The 22,447-nt window shown below is 41.9% G+C and overlaps 1 protein-coding gene across 1 annotated transcript in view; it reads right to left on the bottom strand.

The window, feature by feature from the left end:
- Positions 1-22,447, bottom strand: part of utrn (utrophin) — a 178,638-nt gene that overhangs the window by 155,599 nt on the left and 592 nt on the right. Inside the window, exons 2-7 of the mRNA XM_069701803.1 lie at positions 20,881-21,047; positions 5,133-5,194; positions 4,456-4,548; positions 2,910-2,987; positions 1,192-1,284; positions 311-483 (exon numbers count right to left, since the gene is read on the bottom strand). Coding sequence (XP_069557904.1) covers positions 311-483; positions 1,192-1,284; positions 2,910-2,987; positions 4,456-4,548; positions 5,133-5,194; positions 20,881-20,953 — 572 coding nt within the window. The 5' untranslated portion in view covers positions 20,954-21,047. The remainder of the gene's footprint in view (positions 1-310; positions 484-1,191; positions 1,285-2,909; positions 2,988-4,455; positions 4,549-5,132; positions 5,195-20,880; positions 21,048-22,447) is intronic.

Below are 22,447 nucleotides of genomic sequence, written 5' to 3'. Positions count from 1 at the left end.
TTATACATTCAGAGTTAAAGATCACATGTCAAATGTGTAATGTCAACTTCAAGAAAAAAAAAAAAAAAAAATCTTCCCAGAGAAACAATATGACAACAGTGGGACATAAAAGTATTCCTTTAAGTTTGGAAAATGCAAGCTCACAAAAATTGCTTTGCTGCAACTTAATACAATTCAAACTATATGCAACAAAACACAAAAACATGAGTAAAAAGAGGCTCTGTGGCCATTTTTACAAATACCAGCAGTAAAATGATTTGCTGCAATGCCCACATTTCTTGCTCCCCTGAGTCCCATGTTCCCTCCTTACCTGAAGTGGTGCAGGATGCTGTTGAGAGCCAGGCCATCAGCCCAGCTGGTGGTGAAATTCAGCACATTGACTTCTGAGTATGAGCGGGTGCACTGCCGTACCCAACTCAGCAAGATCTTTTCACTGTTGGTTTGCTGCAGGTTGGACATGATGTCCTTCATGATGTCTTTCACCTACAACAACATGCACTCACTTTAATATGGATGAACACACAAGAGTAAAAACATGCACATTAGCACATTTTGATTCATAACATTAGCTTGGATATTCTTATCGAGAGTAGTTTTTGTTGATAATCATTCTAGTGATCTTCTTATTACTAACGGCATGATGAATAAGAGCGTCAGCAACTGACAGCATGACAGAAACCAACATTTTGTCACGTCTTAGCCATGAAAAAATATCTTTGTTGTGCAGCAGTCATCATTTTGCTGTGAAAGATCTCTTTGGATATAGTGTTTGTGTTGTTTTTGGACATTTTATTGACAACAAAAGACACGCATATAAAACTCAGTGCATCCAATGAAAAACTAATATTGACTGTGTCCAAACCTCTTTTATAGAACCTCATGATTAACAAGTTTAAACAGCTGTTATAAGGTCAAACTCACAAAGCACTGGATGATCAATATGTTTACATGCATGCACGCATGTGTGCACATCAATTTTGATTTTCCATCATCTGTATTTGAGATCCCTCCGGAACACCAGTGAACAGCGAGGTCATTAAGCATGCATTGTGTGTGTGTGTGTGTGTGTGTGTGTGTGTGTGTGTGTGTGTGTGTGTGTGTGTGTGTGTGTGTGTGTGTGTGTGTGTGTGTGTGTGTGTGTGTGTGTGTGTGTGTGTGTGTGTGTGTGTGATGTGTGTGTAAAATGCTCACCTGCCAGTGTAGGATAATACTCCAGATGAGGCCCAAGGTCAACTTGTGGTTCCCATCCACAATGTCAGTTCCTCCTATGTTCACCAGATCCACCTGAAAGAGGGGGCAGCCAATAAGACATCGAGTTAATAAAATTTAAAATAAATTTAAAAAAAACTGCAATGGTGTAAACTTCTTAACAATTCATATCTTCTAAGGTAGTAAAGCAACTCAGGTGATGAATTGCAGATCTCACCCAGTTGCATTATAGTAAAATATACACAGTTCTCTGCAGTGATTATAAAATCTTGTAAAATCAAGCTGGTAATAATCAGTGTTAAACCAGTTAGCACCTTTATACAAGGTGACACTTGTACTAAGTGATCCCTACAAGCATTTAATTACATTTTGCCCAGATTGCCCTAGAGCCACAAAAAACATTATTCTGCATGTGCAGCAGTACTCCACAAGACCTGTAAACATACTTTGATGAGTAAAGTCAGAAGAGTTCCCTCTTAAAAGCAGCAGCTCTGATCACAGTCATTTTCGAGTTTCCTTACGCAGCAGGATAAATAATAATGCTCCACATCTTAATGAGCATCCGCACTATCATATCTTTATATATATATATGGCCAGTTCATTTTCACTACGTAGTGGATTATACCACCCTGATTTCTACCGCTGAACTGGGTCTGCAGGTTTGTCTGACATTTATCATAAAGGTGAACTCGAGTGTGAACTGATTACATATAAATATTTTAGAGAGGATCCAGGCAGAGACTGGAACATGAGGTCAAGTGTCTGGTCAAACTATGAAGTGACCTCTCTCTGTCTATACAGAGCTGACCTCTCACCCATCTCTTGTCCCAATTAGCCTCATACTGCCACATGTCTGTCTTTCAGTGTCTCTGCCTCTCTAACTAAACAAAGCTGACATATACACCGGTACAGTCTCCTGAAGCGAACACTCCTTACACACACACACCTGATGTCTGCTCATTAGTCAGCATGAAGAGAATAAAAGGTCCAAAAACAACACAAACACTCCAAACAGATCTTTCACAGTAAAATTATGACTGCAGCACAACAAAGATGTTTTTTCATGGCTAAGACTTGACATCAAAGTTTGGTTTCTGTTTTATCTATTTTTATTTCAAATAAACTTCAATGGTCTCCTTTCAATTTCCTTCCAGTCAGCAGGCTTGTGGGAACTCTGGCCTGCTGACAGCTTTTTTTTTGGCTCCTACAGGAGGGACACCAGCAGGGTTTGCATGCAAACTCCTGCCTCTGCTACTTCCAATGAGCATGCCCTGCCCGTTATCTCCCACTGCTAAGGTCAAGGCATTATTGTACGCAGAAAGAGGGTGGGATGATGGAGGAGCGAGGGAAGCAGAGAGACAAAGTACAGGCAGAGGGACACAACACAATGTAGACAAAGTGATACATTCAGCTTAAAGGCCACAGGATAGCATGCAGCCTTATATAGTTGGAGGAGGTGTTACTGGTTTGAATCAGGACAGTGGCACTTTGACTGGAAATGCATGTCGCAGGCAAAATACAACATCACATAATTGCATAGCTTATTATGGTTCCCTTTTCCTGCTTGTACCATGAAACCCTGCAGACTATTTGGCCTTAATGACAATTCCAGAAGTAAGGATGTATGTTTCGGCATCCATCAAACAGCAGCCGATGAGACAACAGCCCCAAAAAACAGCAGAAAACTTCAGGTACTCACATTGTTTTGATGCAGGACTTGAAGTACTTTGTTGACATTGTTGAGGGAGTGGACTCTGGTGGAGCCTCGCTCTTTGGTCTGGGGAAGAGGAAATACAGCAGAAATCAGCTGACAGCATGTTCACTGCTCACTGGCCAATCATGAGGCTACAGGAACCTAAAAATGATGTTTATCAGCAGTCTTATCTCTTGTTTACTTTTACCAGTTGTAAAATTTCATGACAATGAGAAAATTAGTTTCAATTCATGGAAAATTGAATACGACATTCATTTACAAATATACACCTTCTTCAGGTTGAAGCTCAGGAGTAAAATGGAGGGAGTCATTGCTACACCAAGAGAAAGTACGCCATCACTCAGCAGAGTATTTCACACCATACATTCATCACACGCATTACCCTATCAGCAGCGGCCACAGGCCAACTTATGGAAAGAATGGCAGGATGAAGGGCTGCCAAGGGAAAATCCCTTTTAAGTCTTCACATACCTCAACCAGTCATTTGCACCCAATTATGGAATTAGTATTCTGGTATCAGTGAGAGGGAGTGTGTGTGTGTGTGTGTGTGTGTGTGTGTGTGTGTGTGTGTGTGTGTGTGTGTGTGTGTGTGTGTGTGTGTGTGTGTGTGTGTGTGTGTGTGTGTGTGTGTGTGTGTGTGTGTGTGCCTATATAGCGAGTCAGTTGGCACTTAACTCGACTGCAGGTGTTTGAAAGCTGATGTGCTGTTTGAGAGGTGACACTAATAATTAAAAAAAAAAAGGTATACCCGAATAAAAATGTATGTGGTCACTGAAGCTATCCATATACTGGGAGTGTGCTGAAAAAAATGTGTTTCTTTACCCAATCTTTTTTTAATCAAACATTAGGTGGGTAAACTGCACGCAAAGTATTAATCTAACTGTGTAATCGTTGCTGAGCAAACGCTTTGTTCAAACAATACTGAAATACTGCAAGTAACATATGTGCAGAAAACACAGAGATGCAGAAATTAACAAAAGTTCAAATAACAAAAGAACATCTGTTCATCCAGAACTGATGAAATAGATGATAGAACGTGTTTGTAAAACATCCGTTTTTAATTTAGCCATTTCAATTCTAGGAACTAAAAATTCCCTGCCAGGACCCCTGAGTGGCTCTACTGTTGACATTATATTATTACATTAAATCGTGTGAATTTAACATTGGGGTTAACATGAGGTAATGCATGTGCTTGTTTTGGCTAGAGCAGATGCAGCAGTTAGGAAGTATACATTTTACTTTTACAAGCCTCGTTTGAAATCAACATTTGAAAACTGCTGTTTTTGTTGCCTTCACACAGCCAACATGTTTTCTGTATGCCACATCCAAATCGAGAGGAACTCTGGTGAGGATGTATTGATAAAATATTGTGTGTAAATATAAAGTATTGATAAAAAAATTTTAACAGTAGTGACATTAAACAAATATCATATGTTACAGTATATTTAGGATGCGATGACTCATTTGTAAATAATTTGATAGTAAATGTGTAAAAAAAATAAAAATAAAAAATGTATGTACACAAACTCACCAGGACAGTGCCAGTGAGACCCTCCAGCAGATCAAGCAGCTTCCTCCCGTCCCTCAGGTCACAGAACATTTCTTTGATGGGTGTTTTCCCTGTCTGAAAACAGCACATGTAGTGGGTGAGGTGTTGTTTAAAGTTTAAACTAAAGTAGTAAACACCAAGGATAAGAGCTAAAGAGTGTGTCTAAAGTTCAAAAACAATGATCCACACTGTGTTGTGGCAAGATTGGCATTTACACAAAATCTGAACACTGAAAAAGAGATTGTCACTGGGAGGAAATTTGTAAAGTTAACAGATATGGTTAGAAGGAAAGTGACAGACATGGAGAGAAGAGAAAATGTGGCAGGTTGAAACAACCACTGTAATAATGAGGCATTTAACAATTTGAAACTATCCTAATGGAGGAGACGATTGACAGTGAAACTAAGAGTATCTTTGTGCTTGACAGATTATGTTGGACATACAGAGAAGTGCAAATAAGTAGACCTGTTAACAACTTTAACCTTACTTATTTAATGATGGTGTGTTTATGAAAATAATGAAATGTCAGCTGGTTCAAAAATCGAAGTTTTCAGGGAGAGCTTTTGATCAGAAACGGACTGCAACATCACACAGAGTGTTTTGGAAAGACAAGTGCATTTTCTAGTGTGTTTAATTCAGTCTACAATGTTTTACATTACCTTGGAGAACTGTGCATTTATCCATTTGGTGAAAGTTTTCTTCTGAACTGCATCATGCTCATCTGTAGAAAAAAAAAAAGGGAAGGTTGTTAGTACAGTGAACCAGTGCATCAAAAACTGGACATTGGCAGTAGGTACCGTCATTCTAACGCCGGACAGCAAAGAGCTTTGTTAACACTCAAAGTCCATTTTCACTAGTTTATTTCAGGAATTTCCCCTTCAGGCCAAATTCACTGTCACACTGCCATGCTGGTGAATGGTAATTGTAGCTGGAGGCGTTACAGCTTAAAAGCATCCAGATCAATGTGGCTGCAACATCAGAAAATGACCAGAAATTGTAGTCAAGAAGGGTGTTTTATAAATAAATAATAAAATGTCAGACGGTGCATCGTGTCTAGAGGAACGATAACACACGATAGTTTGCACATGTGCACACACACCCCTGACCATTTATAATGTTCTGCTGAACTCTGCATCCATTTCTGCAAATACTTCACATTCTCTTCCCACTTGACTCCCTCCCTGCTCCTCCTTTATTCTCTACAACATGGCTCTCTAATAAGGCCTCATTGTGTGTCAGGCAGAGGGTCAGCTGCTTTGATGTGCCTGGTCGATGGCTGGCTCCTGTAATGGATCAGAGTAGCTCACACAAGGCCTTGGACTTCTCTTTGAAAATTACTTCTTTACTTTTTACAAAAACACTTTGTCATTCATTTAAACGGCTGCAGTGTAGAGTAAGGACAGCTGGTTAAATCACCGGTACCGGTACCCCCCCCAGAACCAGGAAATGGGCAGCAGAAATCAATGCACATCCTTCACACCCTGGACACAACCTTCAATAACTCCTCCCCTCCGGCTGGCGCTACTGAACCACGTAGTCCAACACTTCTAGACACAGGAGCAGTTTCTTTCCTCATGTCATCACCCTCACAAACAGCTGACTAGTATCATCTGCTGTGCCACTGCTACTCCTCTCTCTTCAGAAAGTTCTTACAGCCTGCATCGCATCTTCAAATACTGTATTGTACTAATACATTACAATTTGATTCTCGTATATGATGCACCTTGCTATTGTTTGTACAACCACACACACTATTATTTGTTTTTTAGATTACCTGTATATTGTTTGTAAATTGTATGTAAATCACGTGTGTTGTCTGTATATTGACTATATTGCTTGAGAAAGATCCAAATTCCACAATATTTGTACTTTATAACTATTGAAGTACTTTATTATTATTGTACTTATTCTAGCTTGTAAATATTTGAAAATCATTACAAAAGTTTAGATGTAGCTGCACAAACTGAGTAGAAAAACCTTCATAACGGAGGCCTCTACAAGTTCTACACTGGGTACATCAGTGATCCTTTCCAAGGTATTAGAATATATCTTGGTCAGCAAGACTTTATAAATAAAAGCCTGTTTCAGAAGGTATGAAATTACAGAAAGACAAAATGATATACGGTGGTGACTTCTTGAACTCCAGACCAAGCCATCACGTAATTGCAGATGTGCACACACATCACGTTGCTCAACACAGTGATGTGCAAAGCAGCAGCATCATCAACATTAAACCTCAGATACATCAGCGCAGTGATGTGAGGAGTTTCCCTTCTGCCTCGTGTGTCTTTCCTGTAACCTCCTAAAAAACAGTTCATTAAGTTGTCAGTCTGTTTCAGAAAGCTACACCCGAGGGAATCGGTCTAAAAAGAAACGTGCTCACATCTGCTTCTAAGCACCGTGACCGAGGTCTCTCTCTCAAACTGTAATCGAGGGGAGGAGAAGTGGTAAATGTGTGTTCGTATGAGCGTTAAACTGCCACTGTCATTCAACCAGCGGCTGTGTAAAGCACCATGAACTGAACAAAAGGTCAAAGGTTATGATCACCAGCCCCAGCAGTCGTTGGCTTCTTTGTTTGGGGTGTGTGTGTGTGTGTGTGTGTGTGTGTGTGTGTGTGTGTGTGTGTGTGTGTGTGTGTGTGTGTGTGTGTGTGTGTGTGTGTGTGTGTGTGTGTGTGTGTGTGTGTGTGTGTGTGTGTGTGTGTGTGTGTGTGTGTGTAGCCGCTGGCTGGGTGAGAAGAGGCATAAAAACAAGAATGTACTGCAAGGGGAGGCCAGAGGTAGGGGTGAGAGAGGTGAAGAGGTGAGGGGGTGAGATAAATAGTGCTGGAAGAGAGTTGTTGTTGTTTTTTTTTAAAGGGGTAGTTTCTCCTTCTTCAAATTGAGGGCCTAAGGACCCTAAATAACAGGAAGACCAAATTTTGTTACTACATTTTCCATTTTTTTCCTCAACATTAGGCACTCAAAAGTCCGGAGATGCAGAAAAGAGGATGACACGGACTGGGACAATAAGTAAGAAGAGTATCTAAGAGACATATGGATAGCTGAGGTTTCAAAGTGGGGACAAAAGCAGAGGATGCTAGTTACCTAGACTGGTATAGGCTTGCACTGTCTGATCTCTGTGCTATTGTCTTTAAAGTGTTTTGAATCACTGCTGTAAAAGGCCCTCCTGAGAGGAGGTTGACCCATTTTTCACATAAATTTCAAGCAGCAACAATAACGCTCAAGAATTCTCTCTTAAGAAGAGAAAAAGACAAAGAGGTGACAGCTGACTGAAGGCTTGAAAGAGGAGGAGGGAGAAAGGATACAGGAGACAAAGACGGGTTCAGGTTAAAAAATTAAAAAACAGCATTAATGACAAAAGGGTAGGTGCCATAACAGGGGACCCAGTAACTGATGGAAATCAATTACAGTGGATAACTTACAAGTGGAATGGTTAAACATGTTCTGGCATGGACAGATAAGGAAAGAGGAAGAAAGAAAGACATGCAGACCACAAAACAAAAGAATGGTGGGGAAAACAAGCAACCTGGGCCAAAAATAGAGAGAGGCAGCCAGAAGGGGAGGGGCATTTAGAAAACACTCCCAAAGAGCAGGAGGTGCAGGTATAGTAAAGGTATGCTTTCAACACAATATCAATTTTCCTTTTATAAAAAAAAAAAAAAAAATAGCCCCGTGTGGAGGCCTCCGGCTTCATGGGCACCCTGTGGAGGGCCTCCGAGGCCCCTGGGGAGATGGTCCCTACGGGCTCAAGTCTCCCGGGCTCTCTACTTTACCATCCCGACAGGACAATACACCCGATTCATACGCACTTCTCCCCCTCAACCTGTCCGCCGCTCCTACTCACCACAGCACAGGAATGTCTTACTGCAGCACAGATCAAAGTAGTGACAGGGCTGTGTGTGTGTGTGTGTGTGTGTGTGTGTGTGTGTGTGTGTGTGTGTGTGTGTGTACGAGCAATAAAGAAAATAAATCAAATTATTGCCCTTACGAAGGGGCAGTCTGTATAACATTACTGTACACTAACGACTATTTACATCTACTCACAGATGCTTCAGCCATGGAGGCATGTCAAACACACCACTTATGCTGACATATATATGATTGACTAAAAACATGCACACACTTGGACTGTAAACAGACTGTCGAAATCAGCTGTGGTCTGACATTTATTGGAGTTGGAGCTTTGCCCAAGTTTTGATATTTCAAGCTGATGAGGTTCAAAGGTCCAGCATGATACAGACAAAATTAATTTAGTTAAGGAAACGGTCTTCACTCAGGCACGGAAAGTCTGAATTTAACTGGAAATATTAGTTGAAACGCAGGCCGCTTTCAACCTCAGTGGTTCTTCATGAGGACGGAAATAGTAAAAACACACACCTGGTGTGAAATGACTATCATAATGACAGCAGATCATCAATATAAGAATATAAATAAAAATGTGACAAGGTTGCTAGTCATAGCACCCAAAATAATATAAACCCATCAGTTATTATGAGCGCTTCTTTATGTAAGGCGGCCTTCCCTGTGATGGACAAAGAATTCTTCTTCCTTCAAGGACGTCATGCATGATGTCCATCGGATAATGAGGATTTGTTTTGTGTCACTCAGTCTGTCTGTCTGTCTGTCAGGCGTGTTCAATCTGGAAAAATTAATTTTGTGTCAGATGCCTTAAAGTGAAAGTTATATTGTGTAAATGAGTTACGCTGGGACCATAGAATATCCATTCTTATCATCAACATCAGTTTTAAAACTACACTACAAAGCCCACCCACTATATCAGCTGAAATTGAAATTCTCACCATTTATCTGAAAGTTTTTCTTGTCAGATGTGCACAAAAGGAGAAACGGACAAAGAAATTCCCAAAACTTAAAGCTCTGTACAGTGAGTATCCCTTCAATACTTGGCTATATATAGCAGATTGTTCTGTTAGGTTCACTTGTGTTTTAAATTAGCTGTTGCTGCATACTGATGCTGGTCGACATGGTATCTTGAGTTGGTAAACTAAGAAAGGGGCATTAAGAGGCACTGGATGTATCAAATGGTAGATTCCTTAAAAAAATAATGATCTGCCTTCTTGCTATGTTAATTAGTATTGAGGAAATCAGTAAAGCGCAGTCTTTTTTGCACAGTTCAATTCAATGATTCAAACTGAGCAGGACTTCAGAGTTTTGTTCCGAAGTCCCCCTCAATAGATTTGTTGCTCAGTCTTGTTTGAGCCTGCAGGCGACGGTCTGGTGATGCTGGTGAACTTTTCCTGGAAAATGGGTCACTTGGTCATATGATGAAGACGTCCTATCGGCCCAGTGAGGAGAAATGAACAAACTGCACAAGAACAGTGACGCGGGAGTCACAGTAGCATCTGTTTGCAGACCGAGTATTCAACCCTTGTCAAATAATCAGTCATCATAGTTCAGATAACCGGGTCGCGCACACGTAAACACATCAGTGTGAGCAGATACACAGTTCACACACACAGTATGGTTATGTACAGTGTTGTCATGTACAGTCAAAGTACTGAGAAACAAGGGTGTTTCCTTGTCAACAGACAAACAGGAAGTAGTGATTGAAACAGGAAGTGTCATGTCACTGGTGTCCTATCACAGCTCACTGATCACACATCATGCTTTTAATATACTGAATGCACGTGTGTCCACCCACACCACGAAGACCAGTGTTGTGTTTCTTCTCATCGGATTCCCATTCAATTACAAGATGTTAAATCTTATCCAAAATACTAATTTGCATTTCTTCATTGAAGTTGAAGGACCCTGTGTCGATACATTACATAACAGAGAGTTGGCAACATTGAGAAATAAGAGCCACAAACAAACCTCAAAACATGACATAAATGGGAAAGAAATAAGTCCTCAAAGCAGCCAGCTGGGAACACAGAGCAGACGCATAAAATAAACAGCCCGGGTCTCCCAGCCTCTCACAGGTGGAGAGAGTCAGTGACCACACAGCAGGAAATGGGAGACAGGGGGGACGGTGGGAGGCACCGAGGTGAAAATCAAACAAACCAAACCATCAGGGTTTCCACGACAGCATCACGCAGCAAACATGCGCGCTCAGAGCTTAGACAAATACACGTATTTACAAAGTTTTACACACCAGTGAGCAGCTGTTACCTTCAGCTAATTTATACTTCACAGCTAAAAACGTAACTTTTGTCCAACATTTTCAAAGGGGTCAGTGTTTCGGTACAGCTTTAAAATGCATGTGTGGCCACTGAGTGAGCACACGACAACCATACCGCCCCAGTATTAGCTGAACTAACTGAAAGGGTAATTGGCAGAATACCAACAACGGTGTGCATCTGAAGCAGATGGAGATGTTCAAAGCCACTGTGCCAGAAATACATTTATTTTAATGACGCCGCCGAGTACACCGTGCATTCCTTTCTCAGGTCACTGGTGATGAAGCATTAAGACAAGCTCTCAATTTGGCTATTAAAAAAAAACCTCAAGCAAAGGCTGTGAAATCAGTTTCACAGGGTGAACTTCATCTTGATGGCGGTCTGGAAGGAGGCTCTGCGGTACACTTTCTTGTTATTCAGTAGAGCACCACCCACAGCTGAGTGGAAGGCACTAATCCTTACACAGGAAATAAAAACAGCTCCGGAGGTTGAGAGGAATGCATAGAATTCCTATCATTTCCCATGCATTCCTCCCTCCTCCCTCCACTGGTCACTTGTCTAAGCTTGTCCCAGCCGGTGCAGCCTTGTTGACACTCTTCCCCTCACTATGATCTGGGATTTTGTAATGAAAACAATCAGAACATCCAGCAAGATTAACCCATATCCCCACTTATCATCTCCAAAGCACCCTGTGGTCTGCGTAGTTTCGTGAATCGGTGTAATTAGGGGTGAACGAAAATAAGGTACTGGAATTTAGTGAATTTAGAGCAGGCTGACAAATTGTGTGCTACAAGACAGGTCACTCCACAAAGCAGTGATATAACAAACAAACTGTAAATCACCAGTGCAGCTTCTAAAAGACTGGGAACGATAAAACTTTAATAAAAGGCAGGAAATGTTAAGTTTAATGTTTAAAACTCCACCTGTCTAATTCACAACTGTCCAAGTTGGGCTTGTCTGTTTAAAACAAAGCAGTGTTACAACTTTGACATCCCCGTTATTGGTTGTGCTTATCAAGAACAGGCATGTTCTTGGTTTTTCATATTAAGACAGAGATTACATTTCTCAGGATTTTTTTTTTTTTTTTCCATGAAGGGCTCCTGAAATAGAGAATCAGAAATGTGAGATTTTCCACATTTTTCAAATAAAAAAAGAAAATAAATAGGAATGTCCAAAAACCTGCTTTAAGAAAACACTGTAAAGTATATCTGAACTTTGGTAAAGCCTGCAACATGTTTGGTGCATTTAACACAGAGCAGTAGAAAGCAAGAGCAGAAACATAACAATCCACTTGAGAAAATACCAACTTGTTTTCTTTGGAAGCTCCCTGCAGCAATTTACAGCTTGTAAACATTTTGATCAGATTGCAGAACAGCAATAAAAATAAACACCGTCAGTCACCAATATCTGCAGTCTGAGATACACACCTGTGGCATAACTAGCTGCCAGCAAATCATGAATTACACACCTGTCAAAAGTTCCTACCTCTGAGTTTGAGCCCATGCTCTGCCATGTTTTATTATAGGCCGCCACAGTACTGAAGAGAAGGAGCCAAAGCCAAAAAAGGACAGAAGGAGATAGTCCAAGAGTATCAGCACAAGACAGATTTTAATGTTCCTGCCTGTTCTCTCCTCTGCCTCTGTCACTCCTTGACCAGACGGGGAGGAAAAGATGAGAAGAATGCAACAGCAGAGAGCGAGGGGAGGGAAAGTGTCAATGAAAAGGAAAGGGATTGGAGCCGAGCAGAACAGGACACGGTAGGCCAAGATTGGGGAGTCATAATGCATCGTGGGATAGGGGATGAACACAGATAAACACAGAAACACTGTTCGGCACCATCCCAGCGTGCAACAGGACAGAAGGCAAGTTGTCGTCACAAGACGGGGAAAAAGACAAATAAGGGCGTAACGGGCAGATATTGGCAAACAAACAGAGGATCAGAGTGGAGGCGATGTAGTGGAGGAGGCATCAACTCTTTTCAAAGGGTTGGAACAGACAACATGCCCAAATTCAACACAACACAGAGGAGCCTGGCTCAAGGAAATGTGAGGATATACGGTCATAAAATAACTACAACGATTATATACAGTCGTTCTGTCAAAATGAGAACTAATTAGTGGAAATGTTGGTACTCTTGACACCAGTCTCACAAAAAGCGGTGTCAGGTGTCTGTACTGAGGATAAACAAATCAGGAAAATAGGTTCAAAAACTATAACATGCAAAAAGGAGGTGATTTCCAGTGTGACAAAATGTGAAATACTACCACAGGATCACCGTCAACCACCAAAATATTTATTTTACTTTCCTTCATTTTTTGAGTGAAGAACTTCTCATATTTTTTTCTACACGATAAAAAGTGAGAAAGCTGTTTCAATGGAAAGATATAACCAAATATTAACCCTGATCAGCACTATACTTCTGTTGTATGATGGCTGAGTGTCTGGATAAGGAGGCAAACAACCCAGAGATGCTATAGATTCAGAGCAGTAGGTCCAAACAAATAACGAGTATGTAGCATTCAAAATAAAACAATGTCAAAAGGTGTTTTGCATGAAAATTCAAGAAATTAAGAATCACTGAAAGCAAAGAAGTCATGGATGATGTTCAATCACATTTTTACAGCTGTGGTTTTTAAAAAGTCTGACAGTCAAATGTTAGTATGTTTAGCTGGGCTATAAAGTTAGTGAAAACAACCTTACCGAGATCAAGATTATTTTCACGCCTTCCTTTCCTTCTGAAAAAGTTACGCTTTCTCCACGGCATCCACTTACTTAAATTCATGACGGAAAGCAGGTGTTGTTTTTTTTAAAAAGGAGAGAAAAAAGCAAGAGACAGAAATGAAAACAACAAATCCGGAACAGGAAGACAAGGTGGTGGAGGTGGTGGTGGGAGAGACAGAGAAAAAGAAAGAGGAAGTAGAAGTGTGAGAGCATTTATCGAGTACCCTGGGTGGGTGTATTTGGGGTTCTGGGCCAGGCTGTTTGATGTGACGTCACACACACACACTCTCACTCTCACGCACACACACACTTGACAGAAGGGTGACAAAAATGAGTGACAAAAACAACAGGCAATGTTGTAGCTCGTCAATTCATAGGTAAGTGACAGGTGACAGCAGTGTGTGTGTGTGTGTGTGTGTGCGTGTGTGCGTGCGCGACATATGCTTTGCGGCAACTGACAGCTGATTCCACCCTGAAAACTGATGGAAACAACTGCTCTCATTCAGAAAACAACAACAGATAAACATAACCCAGAGTTACCGCAACCTTGTACACAATGCTGACACTCTACGAGACTACAGTCAGCTCTTTTGCTAATGTTTAATGAAAGTGAAACCTATGACATTCAAAAACTGACTTACAGAGTTACAAAAGTATTGCAGAGTTCAAATTGTGACATAGCCTCTGCCACTCGGCGGAAGTCTATGAGCTGCAGTGGAGCAGGGAAAAGGCCAGAGTCCATTTGCTCATTGATATATTAAGTCAATGAGCAGCAACTGAACAAACAGTTCTATTCCCACACAGGGAGCGAGAAATGGAGAGAGGGTAGAGGGGAAGGGAGGCGGGAAAGAGAAAGTTTTCTTTCCTGTGTTTTGTTTTCTCTTCCGTCACAAAGAGGAAGCAGAGGAGGAATACCAGCTCCGAGTCTGACTAAATTAAATCCACTTCCTCCCAGAGAGAGTTGCAGCAGCTGGTCTGACCACTGCTCAGAGGAATGAAATGGTTTGGGCGAGGCGGGCCTTCGCAGTGATTGAAGGAATCAGAAACTTTCCACAGGCGTCCTCCTGCATCAGTCCAACATCCCGAGAGCATCCATCATCGAGCTACTTGGATATAGTAGTGCAAGTGCACATACAACGGCATAAACATCACACACAGACACACACACATTAAGTGCATAAATCTTGATTTTGAGGTATTACAACCTTGTGCGTCACTAAAAGCACACGCTTTTAATTTCTAGGGGTCCCAAACAGGGTACAGATGGGGACAATGGAAGTGAGTTGGCTGTAATTAAATATGAATACACACACACACCATTTGTGAATGGTTGTTCTTCAAAGCCAAAATCCCATGTCTGAGAAACAGATGGCAGAAATGAAGGAAGTCTTTTATTTTCATGTCTCACCACAAACATTGTGTGAGCTTATATGACAATCAGAGCTACTGGGTTTTTGGTATTTGATCTTAAGTAATTAGTTAAACGACTACATTGGCCAGTGAAATAAAGACCTTCCTATGAGGCCATACAGCTCCCTATAATATTGATTAGGTCAAGGGTCTGAGTTGTAAATGAAAAGACCCTGACGGAGACCGCACTGAGTGTTCTCATCTGTCCAACCACCAAAGTTTCCTCTCACACAAGCCCAAGAAACCACACGAGATCAAGCCTACATTTTGCTATTCTTTTGGCACATTGACTGATACTGTTGAAATGGAGGGAAGCTGCTCCACCCGAAATCTCTCGCTGCATCAGAGATGACATCTCGTATGGAAAAATCGACACACTCCTGGCTGCCGGGCAGCAACTCTCAAAAGGATGAAGCCCCTTTTAACAGTTCATTGATAAAACCTCCACATGAGTGCAGGAATAAACTTTTCGCTCTTGTTCTATATTGACAGTGTTCTTGGCCTTCCTGCAGAGCCAAATAAGGTCTTTCTTGAGTCGGTCTCACCTCATTTTTCTTTATCTTAACATACTTTATGTCAGGTACCATGTTGTGGACTTGTGGTACCTGTATCCAGAAGAGTTAGCAATGATGTGTCACACAAGCACCTGTATCTGACATTGGAAAGGTGAGGAAGGAGGAGGTTTCCGATGCTATCCAACCGCCAAACACACAGTCTGGACAGGCCTTACATCTTAACAACATGGGAGGGATGTGGTGGAGGAGGGAATATTAAAGATGTAACATTGTGTGGGAGGGTGGATCTTTTGTAAAAGTGGAACCTTGAAATATCCAGTCTATATAATAAAATAAATCATTTACAATCAAGGTTAAATCGCACCCCCCAATGCCTTTTCGTTCTAGAGTAGGTTTCACTGTTAACACCCATTCTCCGCTGACAGAAAACGGATTTCCCTGAAGGAAACTTCCACTCTACCATCACCCTTTGATGTTCAGTGTGCTGCAGGAGTTTGCGATGGAAAAAGTGTAATTAACTTTTTTGTCGTGCCGTCTTTCCTTCAGCCTCCCTTCCTGATGCTTTGATTTCATTTCGCGAGCCTCACCAGTCATGAAACGGCAAGAGTCACCCAGTTAAATCAAACCTGAACATGTTACCACCTTCTGTCAGACCTTTAATGATTACGTTTCTGTGATTATTATCTCAGAACAACATCAGACAGCAATTAACGTGTAAAAATTCAATAAATATTGGGTGGGTTTGCCTTTTTAAAATCAGAAGATGAAGTTGTAACCATGGTTGTGCTTCTCCCGCACACAAACATACACAGAGCGAAACAGTGGTCCGACCAACGTCTGCGAAAAAAAAGACATTAAAGGAACATATCCCACAGACCTCCACCGAATTCTTGGAAAACCCCATTTCCAAATCCTCAAGTCTGACCGAAGACTTTTTGACTCATCAGCTTCTGTCTCTCTCCTTCTCTGTTCTGTCTATCTCTACCCACCCCTCTTTGCGACACTCAAATTTTTCACACTACACACAGATTTAGCACCATACAAGAACAAGTAACTCAAACTTGTTAACAGCCAAACAACAACATAGAAAGTACGATGACTCTGTAGGTATTTCAATGAGGATTCAATCCCTTGAACTTATTTGATGGAAAAGCACTGCAGCTTTAAAAGGGTTAATTCCAACTCTCTGGGCCTCAGCCTGTTTTTTTGTTTTAGTAAATCCTGTCATGCGAGGGGTCAGAAGGTAGATTGGGCAACGTGGCTTTGTAGCTCTAATGAGCTATGGGGGGGTAAAAAGGGGGATTTAAACTGGAAGGGCTTTCTTTGGAAAAGGGAGATTCGCAGGAGGAGGAGTCTGTTCTGCATGTGTTCATCACCCAGAGGAGCATTCAAGACTGATCATTTTCTGCCGTTCCCAGCCTTCACTGGAGGAGTTTAAATGTCATCTGTGCTGGGTGGGGTGTCTGTATTCTGCTAGCACACGGACCAAAGAGGCAGAGTCACACAGACAACCGCGCCCAGGGGAGATGTTTTGGCCAGCGCCTCCATTCCCAAATTTCCAGCCAGGATTTTGCAGAGCTCGTTTCCTCCCACTTCCCAGGCGGCCCGATTCAGCTACAAGCAAAGACTTTGCAACGCAAACTCCAAGAGACTTGCGCGCATGTGTACAGCGCCGTGAAGACACATCCAGCTGGGTTTCCTGAGGACACTTTCTTTCTCGAAGTGGAATACATTCATGAAAACTCTCTTTGACCTACAGAAGACTGTGGTGCTCAAAATCCAGAGGTGAAGAAAAAAACAAACATATTCAGATCCTTACATTGCATCAAGGGGCAGCCACAGTGCAGCTGCTTTGTTTTGATTTGTGTTACATGCTACCCGCACATGCAAATACACACCCATCATTATGGCTTTGCACAACCCTGCATATCAGTGCACTCACAGACAGTTTGAAAGGTGTACTTTATGCCATTGCGAGGTGGTGAAAAACACTCCAGATAGCCTTAATGTTTCATTCAAGTACTTCTGCACAAGTAATACAATCCCTTTCCACACACACACACACACACACACACACACACACACACACACACACAGACAGACAGACAGCAGCTGAAATATGTCCAAGCACTCGGTCCACCCTGCTGCAAGAGGCCAAAGCTAGGATTAAGGATCGTGACATGTAGCTCAGCCTGTATGGTGACTGCTCACACCCTTCACACCCTCCGTTTGGTGACACTCACATTGTTCTCTTGTTAGATGCAATAATATATCTTGCGTTACACTGCACGTCACACCCAAAGACAGTCTGTGAGCAGATGGCGCTGTGTGGAGCTCAACAGATAAAGCTGAAGTTTAAGCGTCCCATTTCGACGAAGGCAACATGTTTCTCACTTTTCTTTTTCACATTTGAAATACACAGTTTACAAAAGTGGAGGTTACTCGTCACTTCTATTGACTTTATGTCCACATTGACCCGAATTATCTGCAGGCTAACATATGACAGCATTCTTGTTGATTAAATCTTTTTTTTTTTTTAAATATGCTCTTACATTTGCTGTCTTGAATCAATAAAAGCAACCAATTTCCACGCTGTGTCGACTCGAGGAGCTGCAAGGCACCCATTAAATCTGTAGTTTGTTGCTTAGGAATGACGCTGTCATTCTCATAACTGAAAACAGATTAACACCGGATGATCGGAGAGAGTAATGAGCGAAGGGAAGAAAAGATAGAAACATGAGAGAAGAACAAGACCAGGTCGGGTAACCGGAGCAGTACGAGTGTGGTTTTGAGAAGGCACTTCCACAGCAGAGCTCTCAGGTGACAAATAAACAGAGACGGGAGGGGGGGGGGGAAAAAAAAGGTCAGGTGAGACGTTCATTATGGTGTCATGGCTGTTAAACAACAGCCCCTAACCCTGTGGATGATATTTGACCTTTTGCATTTGTCTGCACTCTGGAATGGGCAAAGGGGGGGAAGGGAAGTGAACAGGCAGGATATGAAGACTGGACTGCAGGGGGTTATAAGGTAATCCAACCAGAACTTTGTCAAACAGTGTGTGAAGACATCCTTAACATCTGTTTCAGCCCTGTTGGAGCTGCTGTGCCATGTGGCCAACCACACTCAAGTGGTTTCCTGACAGAGCTCATCCTATTCGGGCTCTTTCAAATCGCAGACTGACTACAGATAATTTATTTGGATTAATTGTTTAATCTTCAAGTCTGTGAAAACAGAGAAATAAAAAAAAAAAACACCCATCATAACTAAAAGCCCCAAAAAATTATATTTACAATGAGATAAAACTTTTTAAATAGCTACATGCTACATCCCACCAACCTGACATCCTACCAAGAAGAAACAAAAGCAAAGGATTATATGACCAAAAGTATGGGCCGCATGCAACAGGTCAAATATGGACATGCATGTCAATAATATAACTTGATACAAAGCAGATCCATTTATTGTTAAACAGGTCCTAGTAAACTCCCGTCTCTCTATTATGGCCAGGTTTCACAAACTTCTACCTTGCATCACCCTCTTTCCTTTATTCTTCACCAAACGTTTTTCTCCCTGATCCATTGTGCGCTTGCACAGCGACGTGACATGCTGCAAGACATGAAGCACCATCCCACGCTCCTCAAGAGGCACGAGTGTGCACATGTCTGTGAAAGGGACTAACAACCGAGCTCCCTGACCTCCATCGTAGAAGACAGAAGGCAGAAGGACACACGTACACACGTCCTCCTCCACCCACATGGCAGTGATGATCTCACCCTAGCACGAGTTTACAAATGGAACAAACACCAGCTGAAATCATCCGAGGCTTCCACATACATGTTCCCTCTCCGTTTGCAAGATCGGGGACGAGCGGCGCTAACTTTCCGTCAGACAGTAATAACGACATAAAACAGAGACTTTGCTGCTCGAGTACACACTCCACAGTTGTGAATAAATCCTTCAGCCCCTTCAAACGTGGCCTCACGGTGGCCGGTATGCAGATCACGTCAACAAGTGCACTAATGATTGTCTTCTGAGCTACATGTGTCGCTTCAGCTGCAAAAACATCCCCTCCACCTGCCCACCACACACAGTCACACTCAGCTGTTTGTCAGTCACTTCTCAGAGCGCATGATTCAGCCCCGTGGAGGCAACAGATCTTTGTCTTTCTCACCATGTATCTTTCCCGTCTCAATTTCTGACACCAGACACTGCACAGTGGATTCCAATGTTAACAATTAGCCTACATGTTTTATTTAAAATTAAAAATGAAAAAAAAAAAAAAAAAGCCCTAAAAATGTCTTGATAGACATGAGGAGTGTAATTACTGTCTCCTTGTTCAGCAAGCAGCAGGTTCTTCTCCAGCTTGCCTTCAGAGAGTTCACACATAATTTGCTGAATTATAAAATAGAACACCTAATTTCAGCCAACGGACTACACACACACACACACACACACACACACACACACACACACACACACACACACACACACACACACACACATCCTCAAAGTGAAGATAAGAAAGAGTTGGGCCAAAGCCTGCAGGTTACCTCAACACAAGTATGCATTGCTGTGTTTGGCGAGTTGTTTTAGTGTGCTGCTACGCTACGTGCTAGATTTTCTCCTTTTTGCCATAAAAGAAAACATTACTTTTGGAGTTGCTACGGAAACCTGAATCGTTGTAAGAAAAAGCATTGTGGTCTGGAGACAAGCGTTGTAAATTACAAACTCCACCGGCACAGTGGAATTCCTGGCACGGAATCCGCTGGCGCTCTTAAGGCTGGGCGGGCGAGGAAAGCTGGCACATGGACCGGGCTGGGTTTTTCTTCCCCTTTTACTGTATTTGACAGTTTAAAGTTGGGAGAGAAAGAAACTGGGGGATGGGGAGTTGGCCGGGGGGCCGGGCAGGTTGGAGCCCAGGACTGGAGATGTATTCTAGTGGAGGTTGAATATCAACTTAATTTGTTACTAACTGTATGTTTGAAATGATTTGATTATCGGTTTATAAATCGCCAGGGGAGCGTCGTATCGTAACATTTGTGATAATGGTTAGGGATAACTTTTAATATTGTAAATTCCCATCTTGATGATGGCAATATTCATACAGCAGTGAACAGTGTCGCTTAAAGTCAAATCTTATTTGAGAAGCCAGCAGTGAATTCCTTCTGTGAATAGAAATGGTGGCGTCTACAAGAGATGAACCGACGAAATGATCTTCAGAGAAAGAGATCACTGGGCGCGGCTCTAGAAACCAACCCCGCATTCTTCAGTTGCCTCCTTTTCTCTGCTGCCATTGGTCACCTTTCCTGTAACTTTCTCTTTCTCCTATGAAACATGTTACAGTCAACCATCTCTTCGCGCCTTTGCTGCTTGCTTTGCCTCCGTCCCGTTTCCCTTGCCTCCACGGGAACTGAGGTGAACCCGTACAACGAACTGTTCCCTTGTGCTGCGATTAACTATTTTCTTAAAGACCCCTGACAGATCGGACAACATTTTGAACCCATTCTTACACACTCTGCATGCTGTGTGTGCACTATATGGGACATCCAATATTAAACATGGCCCCAATATAACAAAGTCAACCATGTCCCAAACGATAAAAAAAAATTAAAAAAAACATACCCGATCTCCACTTGATGATGTCACTGAACTCTTCATTGGCTCCTCCCTCTGCGATGTCACCATGGGATGCCATTGTAGTGAATTAATCCAATGTTAGGAATATGGAAAAATTGTGTGACACACTTCCAGACCTCTTGACACGCAGCGCAACAGCCGTCTTTCTGCACCTGTGAGCGAGAATTCAACTTTGCGTCAGTCAATTTCATAACTGCTCAGGTCTCTCAGATGTTACAGAAACTGGACTTCTTGTTTTAGCTCATCACTACGTTCAAATATCATGAAGTGACAGAAACAAATCTGACGAGAACCGGCCTCTCGGACCCGACGCCTCATGACTTCCACCGTCGCAGACTCCTGTAACGGGAACCGCTGCTGGAATAACTGACAATTTTGGTGGTTTTCGTAAACACCGAGAACAAACTAGTTCATGATTGAAGAGTTTGAAGTACTCAAAAAGCATCACAACTGAGATGAAATGGTTTGTTTTTGTTTTTTTTTCCGACCACCAAGGGTATTTGCTTTTATGCAATTATTTTTGCTTGTTTGTCAAAAGTCACGTTGAATCTAAAACTCTCTCGGTGAAGTTAATTTCAGTCCCCGGCAACGATTTCAGCAAATCAACACCTAAAAAGCAGCTAAATCTGTCTGTATTGTGACTTCTTGTAAAAGGATGCAAGTGTTGACAGTTTCCTTTGAGAAATAAACAAAATACTACTTTAAATTGAATTTGCATTTTGCAGTTGTGTGTTAATGTGGAAATGAAACAGAGGATGTTGTGGTCAGGTGTGTTCAACTTCCAGTTAGGATCTAAAATGAAAACGCCTGTCAACTTCTCCAAATGTCCATTATGACCCGTGAAAGCTCACAAGTCACGTTTGCTCTTTAGGAGACCTGCTTTTTATTCCAGCATTAACGCTTTCGTTTGTGGTTTGCTTTAATTCGAGGTATCCTTTCATTAAAGAAAGTCATCCATGCTCACTCTCAAAATAGCCTGCTTTTACCATGAAAGGAGTTTATGTGCAGTTTTACCCAGCAGACCTTGGTGAGTTACAGTTCTTGAGGGATGATGCAAGACCCAAAAATAACAACTGTAAACTGAAGGAAAAGACAGCCCCTTCCATCTCTCTGGTATCTTTACAATTTCAGTTCCTGTATGCCTGTGTGAGGAGTAGTTTTGACAACTGAGGCAACACAATCTGCCAGTTTAATCTGGTCTCTTTGAAGCTGTAAATTGAAAGACTCCCCAAGTGCAGTGCAGTACTTTCTAGTTTGAGTTGAACAAGAAAGGAGTGTAAACGAATGCGGTTTGAGCCCCACAAAAAAATTATAAACACTTGTTAAACTGACGAGATTACCGCCTTCCTGACAAAAAAAAAAAACATGACACAGCAACAAAACACACCAAGTGACTTTTTAAACAGTGAATCAGGGCTGGCCTTGAACTAGTTAATGTTTTATCTCTTCACTGTGACTGCATTACAGCCAATTCAAAATCAGGTTGCAGTACACCAATATGTCAGGAAAAAGTCGAAATAGTGATTGATTGATTGATTGGTTGATTGTTGAT

The sequence above is a fragment of the Brachyistius frenatus genome, unplaced genomic scaffold (assembly GCF_029030835.1).
Source record: "Brachyistius frenatus isolate BFR_SWC_R1_liver_20210118 unplaced genomic scaffold, ASM2903083v1 Contig_38, whole genome shotgun sequence".
Lineage (NCBI taxonomy): Eukaryota > Metazoa > Chordata > Actinopteri > Embiotocidae > Brachyistius > Brachyistius frenatus.
The sequence above is the reverse complement of the archived record's forward strand: the minus strand, read 5'-3'. Positions and strand labels throughout refer to the sequence as shown.